General features: G+C 56.2%; 1 protein-coding gene across 7 annotated transcripts in view; it reads left to right on the top strand.

The window, feature by feature from the left end:
* The window catches only part of HDAC4 (histone deacetylase 4), a 294,826-nt gene extending 284,275 nt beyond the window's left edge, over positions 1-10,551 (top strand). For all 7 annotated transcript variants that reach the window (XM_023259940.2, XM_045034698.1, XM_023259939.2 and 4 more), the window contains 3 exons: positions 4,761-4,845; positions 5,277-5,418; positions 5,829-10,551. In XM_023259940.2, the coding sequence (XP_023115708.1) occupies positions 4,761-4,845; positions 5,277-5,418; positions 5,829-5,868 (267 nt within the window). In that variant the 3' untranslated portion in view covers positions 5,869-10,551. The remainder of the gene's footprint in view (positions 1-4,760; positions 4,846-5,276; positions 5,419-5,828) is intronic.
* Positions 10,552-15,677: the final 5,126 nt, after the last annotated feature.

The following is a 15,677-nucleotide window of genomic DNA, read 5'->3' as shown; positions in this document are numbered from 1 at the left end:
CAGTCCCGCCACGACCCGTCCATTTAAGTTGTTTCAGAGAATCAGCTTTCAGCCCCAGTGGCCTTTTTCTTTTCCAGAATATGTTTCTGCCCCTTTTCTGTGTGTTTTCTTCACGTCTTTGTCCGGGCCTGCTCTGTCCTGTCGCTCACCTCTTAACTGAGCACCTGCTTTTTCTGACCTGTGTGTGCCTCAGACGGATACGTGGCACTTGGATTACTTTTTATTTCTGAGCGTTTCCTGAGTTCTGTCGATGACTTCTTTGACCCGTGATTGGTGGGCGCGGGGGTTTTTGTTTGTTCGAATTTCCAAACCTAAAGGCTCACAGCTCTCGTCTGTGACCAGTTTCTTCCGGCTCGTGCATTGGCAGGAGCAGGAGGTATGGCTGCGGGGACGCTCGCTGCACGGCCGGAGCGCGGTCCGTCTGCGAGGACGCTCCCGGTGTGTTGGAAGGAGCACGCCTCCTCCGCCCGTCTCCCAGGGCTCTGTCCTCTCCTCCAGGCCTGTTGTAGCGTCCACATTTGGTTTTCTCTGTTGACTTCTGCCTGCTCTTTCTCAGGAAGACGGGCCACCCTCTCCTCCCACGGCGCGCCTCTGTCCACCCACTTTGGTTCTGGCGACATTCACCTCCTACATGTTGAGCGAGTTTCGCCAAATGTGTACAAATTTTAAGTCCTGTCCTTTCGGTGAATCGAAAGTTGTGTCACTCCGTAGAGCCCTCCTTTACGTCCAGCCACGGTTTCCCGCTCACGCACGTGGTGTGGACCACTGACCGTGTCCTGAGGCTCCTGCTCTGGCTCGTCTGTCTCTCCTCCTGCCTTCCAGCCCCCTCCTCTCTCAGCATAAGGCTGGATTTCATTCTGATTTTTATAGCCAGTCCGAGGTGTGGCCTTTAAGTGGAGACTCCGGTCCTTTAACGTCCTTTGTTGCTCTGCCGCTTTTTCCAGACCCGTGTCCCCATCTCGCCCTGCCCTGCGCTCCCCCGGTTTCCGCAGCACTTTCTCACCAACGGCTCCTGGCCTCCTCCCGCCGTGACGACCTGACGGGGGGCTCCCCGCGTTCCATCTGTCCCCGCTGCGTAGGAGGGCTACACAGCCGGTTGTGGTTTCCAGTAGTGATCCTTACACACACTAACATGTACCCGTGATGTGGTCAGTGGCCTCTTCCCTTCCCCCCCGCCCCCCGGACCCAGGCGGGGCCGTGGACTAAACGACACCCTGTTGGACGTGGTCGTACAGAAAAGCTACCTGCTTCCCGTAACTGACCTGTGCCCGGTGCCCTGCGTGTTTATTTGCTCTGTTGGGAGCCCCCCCTCCAGCCCCCTCCCGGGTCACGTGCAATCCCTGACCGGCAGCTCATGCCTCTCGCTTGCTTTATCTTTAGCTTCGCCGGGATGGCACCATTCCCGTGGTCTTCTGTGGTCCCTGTTTCTGTGGCCTTTCTTGCATTCACATTCTTTGCTCATTTCTTCTCGCTTCTCAGACCGTCACCTGGGACCACTGTGCCTTCAGCACGAGCACGCCCCTTACGTTTCCCCGGAGAAGGACATGGCCGTCACCTTCCCCCGTTTGCTTGCTTTTATTAAAGGCATGATTTTACCCTCACGCGTGAGTGAGCAGGGGTGCCGCCCTGGGTTGGCCGTCGCTTTCTCGGCACATTGAAACAATCACACCCTGTCCTGTTGCTTTCTTTGCTGTGAAGCAGCCAGTGCCTGGCTCACCGGCTCCTTCGCACACCGTGTTCTCAGCTGCTATCAGAGCTCTCTGCTGGTCTCTGATGTCGCACAGCCTCACTGGTGTGCACAGGGGTGGGTGTCTCGCATGATTCTTCCTGCTCGGGTCTCATCCCCCCTTCTGGACGGGGGATCCTTCCCGTCAGTCAGTCCTGGAGACGCCTCGGCCGTGGGCGCCCCTAACGACCCCTCCCCACCCCCTGGACACTGAGCAGATGAACGGAGCCCTTCCCCCTCTGCCCGCTCCCCGCGTCCCTGGTGCATTCAGGCCACCCCTTCCGCTGTTGCTTCCACGTTACCAGTTTTCTCTCTCTCTGATCCGAGTTTCCAATTTCTGCTGTTACGCTTTCATTTCTAGAAGTTCTGTTTGGCTCTCTTTCAAATCCTCCTGGTGAGTAATCCTATGTTAGTGTCTTACTTATTTTTGTTACTATAAAAGTCACCTTTATTTTTCTATTATTTGTTTTTTAATTCACATCCAAGTGAGTTAGCATATAGTACAATAAAGATTTCAGGAGCAGTATCTTATTTTTAATGCTTCTTAAACCTACTTACTGCATAGTTTAAAACTGATCATTTCGGGGCGCCTGGGTGGCTCAGTCGGTTGGGCGGCCGACTTCGGCTCGGGTCATGATCTCGCGGTCCGTGAGTTCGAGCCCTGCGTCGGGCTCTGTGCTGACAGCTCAGAGCCTGGAGCCTGTTTTGGATTCTGTGTCTCCCTCTCTTTGACCCCCCCCCCCCATTCATGCTCTGTCTGTCTCTCTATCTCAAAAATAAATAAACGTTAAAAAAAAAATTTTAAAACTGATCATTTCAAGAACTGCGGTCTTTGAGGACATAAATCTGTGGGTTTTTTACTAGACCTCTAATCCTGGATAGCTGACCCTTCAGACAGTTTCCTCTCGGCCCGTCTGACCTCAGCCTGGGAGCCAACCCTGGACGGCACTGCTCATGCCCAAACACGCCCAGCATTCGCTCGCCTTCCCACGACTGCCCCTCCCGCATCAGGCTCCATGCGGGACCCCACCGTGCGACCGGCCATGCCCTGTCCTTACCCTCTCTGGGCTGTGGGGGCCTCTCAAGCTTCCCTTGGTTGTCATTTTTGAAACGTTGACAATTTTCGGCAATCGAAGAATGCTACTCAGGTGTTTTGTAGAATGTCCTTCAATTGATATTTGCCTGGTTTTTCCTTACGATTGGACAGGGGAGGAAGACCGTGGGGTCAGGTGCCCCCTGCTTCTGTCCAGGACAGTGCCTTCCCCGGGCCTTATCTCTGCCGAAGTGAACCGTGAGCCTTGTGTGAAGTCCCCCTTCTCCACTTCCACACGTGCTCTGTGGTGGATGTCGGGAAGAGGGGCTCAACTCACACTCGAGGGGACAGATGGGAAAGTGTGAAACTCCACGTCTTGGAGAGGGGGCGTGTGCAGAAGTTATCGAAATCCCTCTTCAGGAACATGTCTCCTCCCCACCCCCCCATCGATTTGTTCAATCGCTTTTTCCATCGGTACGGACTCCTGGACACGTTCATGCTCTGTGTGAAGTTCAGTACCCCCTGTGTGTCTCCCTCCCGATGGGCCTCGTGCGCATCCTGTCGGCACCACCTGCCATCTGGTCCCTCGAGACCACCAGGCCCTTCTCAGCCCTGCCCTGCGCCAACCTTGGAAAATCCCATTTCCCCAAGGAGCCTGGTGCCCCCTGCTGGAGAGTGATGTGCGAGAGCTTGTCCTCCTCACCCCAGTCCACGTGGGCTGGCTGACCTCTGTCTTACGATGTTTTGACTGGGCACTCAAGGAACTGAGCTGGCATTCCTGGTCGGCGGCCTGCTTTGGGGACGCGGTCCTCACGAGAGGGTCTGCGGCTGCTCTGCCAGGCACCTGAGCACTGCAAACAGCGGCCTGTAAACCGGGCTGATTCTCAGGGGGCTGTGTCCCTTCCCCGCAGAGCCCAGGCCAAGAACCAAATCCTGCCCTGCAGTTGTCCACGTGAGGCCAGCTCATCTTCGGGGGGTTGGGGGGGCTGTCCCAGGACGTGTGACTGCCCTGGGCAGGTTCTGCTTCCTTCTGGAACCCAGCACATCTCCCTGCATTTTAAAGGCTTGTCTAATCCCTTAAAGTTTTTTAGAATTACTTTTGTGTTTCCGTGATGCATTTGAACCAGCGTGCTTGGTTGTCATGTTGGGGACGCTCCAGTCTGCCCTGTGGCCCCTCTGGTCGTCTTGTGTTTCTTTCCTGATTATCTTCTGCTGCCTGCACTGGAGGAAAGTCTTGCAGCAAAAGGTCCCTCCCCTCTGAGAGATTCTGTTCACTTTTCTTCCTTTTACCCTTTCCCCATTTTTGGAAGAACATCGTCAATGGGGCGTTCAGGCATTCTTTGTAAGACTAGGGACATAAAGCAGTATTTCCGAAAAGTAGCCATGCTTTCCCCTACTGATGAGCCTGTGGTGCAGCGTCCCTGGAGGCCCCAGGTCTTGTACACCAGCCACTCGTCGACACGGTGCCTCCCGACGCAGCAACTCACAACTAGACCGGACAGTCTCCTACAAAAATTACCCTAAAGAAAATAAATCTAGGGGCAGGTGTCCGACTTCAGCTCAGGTCTTGATTTTACGATTCGTAAGAAAAAAAATATACCTTTGTTTAAAACAAAAATCGTACAGGGGCACCTGGGTGGCTCAGTCGGTTGAGCGTCCAACTTCGGCTCAGGTCACGATCTCATAGTCCGTGAGCTCGAGCCCCGCGTCGGGCTCTGTGCCGACGGCTCAGAGCCTGAAGCCTGTTTCGGATTCTGTGTCTCCCTTTCTCTCTGCCCCTCCCCTGCCCATGCTCTGTCTCTCTCTGTCTCAAAAATAAATAAACGTTAAAAAGAAAATGTTAAACAAAAATCGTATAGTAAATAGCAAAGGTATTGTTGGGTTTTTCCTCTTCTCTGTTAGCAAGTACGCTCAGCAAACAGGTGCTGACTTTGAGCGTCCCGCTTCAACACACATGGGGCTATATCTGTATTCATAGTGTGTTTTGATTTTTTTTTCTAGCTTGATCCTCTCCCGGAAAAGGTTCTGCAGCAGAGACCCAATGCTAATGCTGTCCGGTCCATGGAGAAAGTCATAGAAATCCACAGTGAGTTGTCTGGGCCAGCGCTCAGCAGGAACCTCCCGGGGGCACGGGCTGACCCACATCACCCGGACTGTCTTGCAGGCAGGCTACGCCCTGCGCTCCCTGCGCAGACACTGGGTCCCCACCAGCCTCCCTGCTGGGAAGCCCCTGTGTGCCAACAAACGCTGAAGGGGTCCCTTAGGCCCATCTCAGAGGGTCCCATCTCAGAGGGTCTGCGTGGGAGGCCCCTTCGCACGGGCAGTGCCCGAGTCGGGGGGGAGGCCCCACTCCCGAGGACTTGGCTGGCAGTGTGGGGGAGCCCAGCGTTTGTGAACCAGGGGGTACCCCGGCTTCTGTCCCCCGAGAGAGGTGCTCTTCAAGGCGCCCGGGAGGAGTGCGGCTCGAGACCCCGGGAAGGCGGGTGACTCCCGGTAACAGCTCTTCCCTTGCCCCAGGCCAGTACTGGCGCTCCCTGCCGCGCCTCTGCTCCACGGTGGGACACTCTCTGGTAGAGGCCCAGAAGTGCGAGAACGAGGAAGCCGAGACCGTCACCGCCATGGCCTCGCTGTCCGTGGGCGTGAAGCCCGCGGAGAAGAGGTGAGCGCCTCCGCCCTGGCCCGGCGGGCCCTTCCGGGAACTGTGCCCCCTTCTGCACACCGCCCCAGACCTGGCCCTTGTGTCTGAGGCGCGCGGTTTCTCCCGCAGGCCCTGCCTTATGCACCGGGCCTGCCCCGGAGGGGCGGAGGGCGGGGGTCCCCACGCGCACGGCCAGCTCTTAACGGCGCCAAAGACCCAGAGAAGCACTTGGAGACCCTTCACTCGGGAGCGGGGGGCCCGCCACGACCGCCCTTGGGGGGCAGGGGCACAGGGAGCCCGGAACGGGCAGCAGGAGGGCGCGGGTGCGGGAGACGCCCCGGAGCAGGTGGGCACCCCCCCTGACCCTCCCCGCTTCTCTCTCCCTCTGCCGTGCCCGCCGCACCCCTGCTCCCCCCGGGGTGCCGCCGCAGACCGGACGAGGAGCCCATGGAAGAGGAGCTGCCCCTGTAGCCTCCCCCGGAGCTGCGGTTCTCTTGTCTGTTTGTCCCTGTCTTGAAGCTCCGCCAAGAACAGCTCCTGTTTCTCTGCGGCCTGCCCGCGATCTCTGGCCAGGGCTTGAGCGGCAGCGGGGAGCCCTCCCTGCCCGGCCCCCGGGCCCCCCCCGGGCGGGCAGCATTGCGCGGAACCGGGACAGACGCCGGCCGCGCAGACACACGGACACACACGCGGCCAGGCTCTCGGCTCCCGGAGGGAAGCCGCGGAGGAGGGAGGCCCGTGCGGCTCGCGGCACAGCCGCCCACTTCGACGCCACGAGGGAAGGAAAACGGAAATCAAAGATCTGATAACACAAAACGGACTCGATTAAAACTGGTGCTTACAGTTGATTATCACCCACAATTCCACAGTCTCCGTGTAAACCACTCAACTCATCCCGTAGCTTCTTTTTTTCTTTAACGAGAACGTTCTCTAGGCCCCGGCCGCCTCCGTGGCCCGCAGCGGCGGGGTCTGCGGCCGGGCGGGGGGGCGGAGTGGACACGCGCAGGAACGTGAGCCTGCGGGACCCGGCTTTGCTCTCTCAAAGCCATCGGAAGATGCGAGTTTGTGCCTTTTTTTTATTGCTCTGATGGATTTTTTGTGGCTGGGTTTTCTGAAGTCTGAGGAACAATGCCTTAAGAAAAAATAAACAGCAGGAATCGGTGGGACAGTTTCGGGCCTGGCGGGGGAGGGGGGGTGGCCCACGCGCCCCGAGGCCGCTGCGTGCTGGCCAGGGTGGGGGGGGCGCTGCTGGGGGGGGGGGCTGCCGTCCCGTGGCTCCTGTTTTGCTTTAGTGCTGTTTAAGAGACGTGCAGGTAGTTCCAGCAAAGTGGCAAATACTGTTGGGGGTTTTGAAGTCCGACAAATTTTAAATGAATCCAAAGTGTTCTTTTCTCGTACGTCATTTAACAATTGAGCATCTCCATTTGGTCGTGAAGCATGTCCTAGGCTCACTTCCAGTGTTACGATCAGAATGCTTTTCATTAAAAGCAAGTAGCATGAAGTATTGCTTAAGTTTTAGGTATAAATAAATATATATATGTATAATATATATTCCAATGTATTCCAAGCTAAGAAACTTGATTCTTATGAAATCTTGATAAAATATTTATAATGCATTTATAGAAAAAGTATATATATATAATAAATGCAGGTCGTAAAGGTCCCTGGCGAATGAATGACGTGTGGACTAGACATCAAGGTGCTTACGGAAAGGGATCTAGTTTGAAACTCAACGTATTTTTGAATTCCAGATTGGATAGCTTCCAGATCGCCAACGAGTCCGCCACTGGACGGCTGCCTTCGGGTGTGAGCTGTCCTTCCCGCTCTTTCCGGACGGGACCCTCCTGGTCCGAGCCTCCTCGCACATATTTACCTAATGAGTTTTTATAGCAAAGGATAGACATTTGCTGTTGATTTTTGTATGAATTTTCCACAAGGAGATCCTGAATAAGCATTGTTTTGTGAATTTTACATTTTGTTCTCACCATTTAGCAGTTTCCTGAATGGTAATAATGTCTAAACCTTTTTTCTTTCTAAATTCCTGCTTGTACATTTTTTTTTTTAACTTTTAAAGGTTTTTTTTTTTATTATTATTATTTTCATTGTTGTTTATTTTCGTACAGCGAGCAGTTTGCTGCGGTGCACGGAACTGCCCTCGGTTTGTTTTCAGAAAGTGAGCTCGAGGTGGGGGGTGGTTGGCGTGCAGGCTCCTGGCGGTGACTGGCTGTCCCAGCCCCGCCCCCCACGGCTGCGCCCATTAGCGAGGGGCTTTTCTTCCCTCCACACCGGTAGTGTTACAGGGGGTGCTGTGTTTTCCCCTCGGCAGCCGCGCGGGGAGGATCGCAGGGTCACTTGCCAGACGCCTCGGGCCGTCAGCACTCATGAAACTCCTGTTTCAACTTGCCTGGCCACGTTGTCAGGATAGGATTTTAAATTCAGTTTTCCAAAGACCTTTTAAAGCATGTCAGCAAAATGCATGGGGCCGGAGTGAGGCCCACACCTGTTCTGGGTTTTTCCGCCGCGGCCACACGGCCGGGGGCCGGCCGACAGCAGCAGGCCCCGGATTTTGGAGCCTGTGGCTGCGGGAGCCCAGGGGCCCCCCGCCGCCTGGCGAGCCTGCAGGGACAGCACAGATTCCTGACCAGGGCAGCCAGTCTTTGCTCTTTTTGTCTCGGACAGTAACTGACCGTCACTTTTTACTGGTAACTTATTTTTCAGCACTTGAAGACACCAGTTTCATTCCAAAGCATGTAGTGAGTTCAGAGCCGCGGGGAGAGTTCGGGCACGGCGCTCCCGTCAGGAGGGAGCCCCAAGCCACGCTTCGGAGTCTGGTCGCATTCACAGGGTAGCTTCTGAGACACTGATGGCAGGCGGACTCCTGACCGAGCGAATCCAGATTCTTAGGTTGGCTCGGTCACGGGGACGTTGGTGGTCAGGTCCAGGACAGCGGCCTGAGAGTAGGAGAGAAAGGTCTTGGGGCAGGTGTGACTGCGCCCCCTCCCGCCGCCCCCTCCTTGCTGCGGGGCCCAGCCCACCTTGGCGGGAGGAGCCGGTGCGCGGGAGCCAGCTGGGCCATCCGGGCCGGTGCGGAGCGGCCCGTGGCCAACGGGGGCCCTGCTCCGCGCGACCCGCGGGCCCCCCCCGCCCCCCCGCCCCGCCGCCGGCCGGCCCCGGCTCTCGGAGAGGAAGAGGTCATCTCACGCTTTTTACAGTGACTGGGTCAGGGAGCCGTCCGAGGGGGGCTCGCTCCCCGTCTCCTGCGGGGAGACCCCTCGGCAGAGAGGCCTGGGGGGCGCGGCTGCTGTGTCCACGCGCCCCAGCCCCACAGATGTGCTTAAAGCATTACCGTGTAGCCTTTTCTTTTCTTTGAAGACACACTCGGCCCTTCCCCGCCGCCAGCCGCCGGGGTCTGCAGGACCCCCGCGCCGAGGGGGGTGGGGGGGCGCCTCCCATCTCCCCTCTCCGGTCCTTGCGCCTAATTTAGCCTTTTTCTTCCTTTGCAAAGGCCTCGGGGGCACCGGCCGGGGGTCAGCGAGCGAGCACTTTAGGTCCCCCCGCGGGACTCCCCACGATGCTGCCGGGGACGCGTGGCGCCCGCCCTTTCGGCTCCCGCCGCGCCCCGGCGTGCCCGAGCCCCACCAGCAGGCGGCCGCCCGGCTCCGGAGGGCCGCTTTGTCAGAGTGTTTCGGTTTTTCTCCACTTACTTTCGAACATCTGTTTCCAGAGGAAGGACCGCCGGGTGCTGCTCCGCACGGAAGCCAGGGCGGCAGAGTTTGTCGGTTTTAATTTTCGATCAGAACATTCCTCCTTCGCTGGTCACAGCCACGTGCTCATTCCATTCTTTTTGTAGACTTTCGGGCCCACGTGTTTTATGGGCATTGATACATATATAAATATATATATAAACATATATGAATCTATTTTTTTAAGTTCCTACACCTGGAGGTTGCATGGACTATGTGGCCGGCATGTCTCTATCGTACACAGATTTTGCACGCCAGACTCGGCAGCTTTGGGGAAGAGGAAAAATGCCTTTTTGTTCCCCTCTCACGACATTTGCAGATGCGACAGATGGGAGTTTTTCTGTAAAACAAAACCTTGAAGGAGAGTCGGTGGGGAGGGGGGGGGAACGTTTGCGTCTTACTGAACCTATTCTTAAGAAATTGTACTTTTTATTGTAAGAAAAAGAAAAAAGGACTACTTAAACATTTGTCATATTAAGAAACAAAGTTTATCTAGCACTTGTGACATACCAATAATAGAGTTTATTGTATTTATGTGGAAACAGTTGTTTTAGGGAAACTACACAGAATTCGAGGTGAACTGCCCGTCTCTCTTCCGTTGACTTGGAGGCGTTTGCCTCGCTCTGTTTTGTTTGTTCCTTGGATCTTGCACAGGGCCAGGCGCGCGCGCTGCCCTCCGGCCGGCCCGGTGGCCGCCGACGGTGACGGTGCACAGCCCCGGAGAGCCCCTTTCCGCACAGCTGCGGTGACTTTCTAGTTACTTGTAGACCACGCGTGGCCAAGATGTCACTTTAAGCCGAGAGTCGTGACCTGTGTGAGCGCCGCGGGTTCAGACCCTCCTTTGCATGGAGAGGAGACCCTTTCTTCCTCGCCACGACGCGGAGCTCGTCCCCGGCCCGGCTCGCCTCGTCCGACGTGACGACAAGTCTGCGCCCGGAGGAACGAGCAGGCGGACACTTTTGTTTGCTCGGGTTTTCGGTGTGTGTGCCCCGCAGGGGAGGCGCTCTTTCCCAGAGGATGAGAATGACCCGTATTATAATGTATACAAGGGGGGCTGACCCCGTTTACCCAAGAGCTTGCACAGAGCTGCGGCGCCGCCGCGGCCCGCGTGTGGCCCGTCGGCGCGCTCCGGGCCGGGTCCTCGCCGCGGCAGCCTCCCGTTTTCTTCTGTGACGTAATCCGTTCCCTCCGATCGTCTGGGCCTGCCAGCGGTCCTTTCTTTCTTTTTGCTCCGTGCAGTTGGAGATTCTGTTCCCGGTTTTCTCATCCGCGTTCTGTTCCGTGTGGGCGGGTTTTCCCCGACGGCCGTGTCCCCTCCTCTGACTGCCGACTCCACTTCACCCGGAGTCCAGTGTTTGTACCTCATCAGACAGCTTGTTGCTCTCGTGGTGTAAATAAAACAGCATCTCTGGTTTCTGCCGTGTGCTCGCGTCCTCTCTGGCCCGCCCGCCCCTGCCCCGGGCTCCCCCATCGTGGGACGGGAATCGCCGCAGCCCCCGCGGGCGGCCCCTGGGACCCAGACGCTCGGACCTGTCGCCCTTTGCCCGTCCGGGCCGGTCCCGTGGGCAGATCTTCGCTTTAGATGCCCTCCTACCATTCCCTGAGCTATTTGGCCGCCTCCCCCCAGCCGGCAGGCGCCTCCCCAGAGGGGGCGAGTCTGCAGACCCAACCACAGCCACCGCCCCCACCCCCGGTCCCCCAGCAGCATGTTGCCTCCCCCGAGTGACCACCCCACTTCCGGGCCCCCGTGCTCAGTGACTAATGAGTCGGGATGGGGGGGTGGGTGGAGGCCGGCCACTTGGGCCCCCTGAGGACAGCTGGGGCCATTCCCCTCCCCGTGGGTTGTCAGCCTCCTTCCTAAACACTGCGGGGTCTCCCTGACTGTCACCAGCCCGTGTCTGGGGGCAGGAACCTGGGCACAGCTCCATGGGAGGCCCGTGGCCTGAGGTCCCTTCTGCAGGTGCAGCCACAGTGTCGGTAGGGCTCACGTGGGGGACCCGCCTCCAAGTACACCCCCCGGTGGTGGGCAGGCCCCCTTCGCCTGCTGCACTGACCACCCCGTGGGTCGCAGCCGCCAGCCCCAGCGCAGGAGACACAGGTGAGGCAGGGAGACCCTGAGAACGCACCCGAAAGCCGCCACAGGCCTTCTCTAACCTTATGTCACAGGTGAGGTGCTGTCACTTCCCTGCCTCCGTCAGCCGTCACTCGAAGCCAGCCGGGAGGCCGGCCCACACCCCCACCCCGGGAGGCAAGGGCCACGCAGGCTGCCCACACCACACCCGCCTCTGGCTTCGTTTGGTTTCTCTCAAATCCCGACAGCTTTGCCTTCAGAATGTGCCTGTAATTCACTCAACTACCTCCCGACCCAGCCCCCTTCTCCACGCCGGTCCCTTGTGCCCCCTTCCCCTTAGCCTCCCCAGCACGGGAGCCAGGCTGACCCTCCCAAGGCTGGATGCTGGGCAGGCTCACCGATGTGGTCCTGCTTCTGTTGGCCTGTCTGTCCCCCCCACTAGAGTATAAGCTTTGCACCTGCTACGGTCACTCCCATCTCCCCAGAGATTAAAACCTACTAGTAGCTCAACAAACAGGGTGGAATGAATGTTTCTGGGGCTCAGTCCTCTTGGCCCATTTACCTGTTGGTTATCAGAGATGAGAAGTAGAGTTTTAAAATATATTTTGGTGCTAATCCCTGGTCGTTTCTAAATTTCAAGTATCTTCTCACCTGGGGATTCTTTCCTCTCTCTTGTTAATGGAAACAGTCCGAGATGCCACCGTGCCCCTCCGCCTGTCTCGGCGGCTGCGAACAACATCCCCCCCCCAACCCCGTTCCAGGTGCGTGTGGTCTGAGCCCCTCCTCACAGGCAAAGCCCAGATGGCCTATCATCCCTCTGCACACGTTTCCGTGGACATCTCTTAGAGATGAAGACTTTTTCCTTAAGCGTGACATAATACCGTATCATGCTCTAAAAATTGGCGGTTCCTTAACAGCCAAGATCCAGCCAACACAGATTTCCCCAGGTGTGTCACTGGTTTTCTTGTTTGTTCACTTTTTACACTCGGTTTGTCCTCATCAGGATTCACACAAGGGCCTCACGTGGCATTTGACTGGTGTGTCCCTTACGTCTCTGACCTGTGGGCTCATCCCCTTCTTAATTTCCCTTGCAATGTACTTGTGGAAGAAACCGGCCGCTCGCGGACCCCACCGTGCCCTTCAGTCTGTGGCTCCAGCCCCGGGAAAGGCCCCTTGGACGCAAGCGTGACCACAGGACCCACTATTTCAAGGACAGTGATGCTTTTCACCATTCCTTCTCCACAAACGAGACGTTTCAGGGTGTTTACATAGGCAGTAGGTAAGCAATTATTACCAAGCTTCTAGCCCCAACACCTTTCAGAAAAAGTAAACACTCAAAGGCCGAAGTTACAAATTAAAAGACTTTCCATTCAGCATCCCAATACTAAATCTTTCAACCAAGAATTCAAGGGTGGTAGAATTAAATAGTTTACATAAGTAGGACTTGATTTTTAATTTTAAAATGCATTTAACATTCCTATTTAAACCCTTTGGCAGATTAGACTATTTTGTTGGTTGAAATGTAAAAGGAACATCTTTTATTTCTTGGAAGCAGTGAAAGTTCCAGTTTTAACACTGGATAGGAGTGTGGCATTTTGATCCGTACAAGTGTTGGGATTTACGCACAGAACCTAAAGCGGGTGCAACTTCCTCAGTTTCTCCCACTGCTTAAAAGTCCTTTGATAGTTGAGCATTTGAAAATGTAAGCTTGGAGGGGCACCTGGGTGGCGCAGTCGGTTGAGCGTCCGACTTCAGCCAGGTCACGATCTCGCAGTCCGTGGGTTCGAGCCCCGCGTCGGGCTCTGGGCTGATGGCTCAGAGCCTGGAGCCTGTTTCCGATTCTGTGTCTCCCTCTCTCTCTGCCCCTCCCCCGTTCGTGCTCTGTCTCTCTCTGTCCCAAAAATAAAATAAAACGTTGAAAAAAAAATTTTTTTAAAGAAAATGTAAGCTTGGATTTACAACTAAATTGTGTTATAATTTAAATACTCAGGTCTTTTTTAAAAAATTTAATATTTGTTTTTATTTTTGAGAGACAGAGAGGCAGAGTGTGAGTGGGGCAGGAGCAGAGAGAGAGGGAGGCACAGAATCGGAAGCAGGTTCCAGGCTCCGAGCTGTCAGCACATAGCCCAACGCGGGGCTGGAACCCACGAACCATGAGATCATGACCTGAGCCAAAGTCGGACACTTAACTGACTGAGCCACCCAGGCGCCCTGTCTTTTAAAAAAAAAAAATTTTTTTGAGGGGCGCCTGGGTGGCGCAGTCGGTTAAGCGTCCGACTTCAGCCAGGTCACGATCTCGCGGTCCGGGAGTTCGAGCCCCGCGTCGGGCTGTGGGCTGATGGCTCAGAGCCTGGAGCCTGTTTCCGATTCTGTGTCTCCCTCTCTCTCTGCCCCTCCCCCATTCATGCTCTGTCTCTCTCTGTCCCAAAAATAAATAAACGTTGAAAAAAAAAATTAAAAAAATTTTTGAGTATTTATTTTTAAAGGCGAGAGAGGCAGAGCATGAGCAGGGGAGGGGCCGAGAGAGAGAGAGAGGGAGACACAAAATCCGAAGCAGGCTCCAGGCTCCGAGCTGTCAGCACAGAGCCCGATGTGGGGCTCGAACTCACGAACCGTGAGATCACGACCTGAGCCGGTCAGAGGCCCAACCAACTGAGCCACCCAGGCACCCCAAGGGCTTTTAAATCTGATTATTGAAAGCTGTGAGGACCCACTTGTTCTGCTGACCCCTGGGTGCAGTTTGGGGGTGTTACGTTTCCCCAACACGTTCTTGGTACCGACCTGAGTTCAGTCAGCCTTTGAAGTCAGCTGGAATCCCTGGTGAACAGTTGGGACTTTGAGCTGCCGTAGCGTCGAAGTTCAAAGCGAAGGCCCCTTGGAGATTAACCGACTGCTGGCAATCAGCCGTTGCACGCACCACAAAGTGCTTCCTGGTGACAACGCTAAAAGGCCTGCACGGCCGGGCAGTAGGCATCGACCCAGCCCTCCGCGGACATTTGCACGGCCTGCGGCCACTGTTTAGATGGAGACTCACATGTGTCTAGATACCCAGAAGGTACAAATAGGTTCAAAAGGTGTTAAACGGAAATATATTCTATCCCCCCAAACATATACACCTTGACAAATGTACATCCTTAAAGACCAAGGAGGGCCAGGCTAACTGCACTAAAGTGTCCTAGAAGTCCTGTCCCTGCTGGCTGGGATTATCCCTCACCCCTCGTGGGGCCTCCTAGGGCCTCATCGGGCCTCCCAGGACCTCCCAGGGCCTCACCCGGCCTGCCAGGGCCTGCCCCAGAACCCAGAAGGCCTCCTCTCTGACATTTACCAGACTCACTCTGCACACACGTTTTGTGCTTGAACCTCCGGCCATAACGTGGCCACACGTGGCTGTGGGGGAAGCTGGGACGTGTAGTCTGCACAGCCAGTGAACGTGTGCCCAGCGGGTTCCGATGCTCTGTTTTGACAGAACACGGGGAGAATAGTTACTGAGAGAAACAGCCTCTCTGCCACACAAGCCAGGCACAGGAGGGACATCGTGGCACCGGGGCCTGGGGACGTCAAAACGAAAACAGTGCAGGATCAGGACGGTCCTGAAACACGAGGTCTGCTCACTCGGAGCCCCGATACCCATGGACTATGTTAGGCGAATCGTTACAGAAACACAAAAAGACATTTCAAAGAGATGTCACAGCGGGGTCTAGAGGATGTCGTAGAGAGGAAGGAAAAAGCATCTAAATGATGAGAGGCGTTGACTCTCGCAGACTCAGGGGCAGGCGCTGCTGACCAGGCCACTGAAAGGGAATCAGAGACACAGCCGCCAGCCGGCACCAACACCACACCAGCCGGCCCCGAGAGGCCACGGCGGCTGATGCAGAGGAACTTAGAATCCACAGACCAATGACCATCCAATTTCCTTTGAATCCATTCTTACTCTGTCTCGAACCAGAAGACAGTTTTCGTCCAAGCCGAGCTTAGTAGGAAGGAGAGAAGGTTCCACAGCATTAAGGTTTGCTCTGATCGCGCCCTGGACGTTGGCTTGAAACCACACAAATAGACACGTCAGAGGAACATGCTTCTGCTGAGTGTGACGTAGGGAGGCATGTCCGTGTGCTGGCCACCCAAGGTCCGCGTGCCCCCCGGGCGTGCCCGCCGTCCACGCGACGCTGACCGCCGGGGCCGTCACTGATCTGGCGAGCTCGCTGCGTGCAAACAGCCCGGGAGGAACGTACCCAACGGCTTAGGTCCGCCAAGCCAGACGTGTTTCCGCGGGAGACGCCGAGACTGCTTGATTGCGTTCCGAGCACACGGCAGAACGTGGCTTTGTGGGCAGTCTGGCCCACGGGTGAGCGGCACTGGAGGGGTCAGTACATCCTCCAGGCCCGTCCTGCTGCAGATGGGACCACCCACACGGCCTCACTGAAACGTGTGAGATCCAAATAGACGGAGTTAGGAAACGAAGGCGTAATTTC

Source organism: Felis catus, chromosome C1, assembly GCF_018350175.1.
Source record: "Felis catus isolate Fca126 chromosome C1, F.catus_Fca126_mat1.0, whole genome shotgun sequence".
Classification (NCBI taxonomy): domain Eukaryota; kingdom Metazoa; phylum Chordata; class Mammalia; order Carnivora; family Felidae; genus Felis; species Felis catus.
The sequence above is the reverse complement of the archived record's forward strand: the minus strand, read 5'-3'. Positions and strand labels throughout refer to the sequence as shown.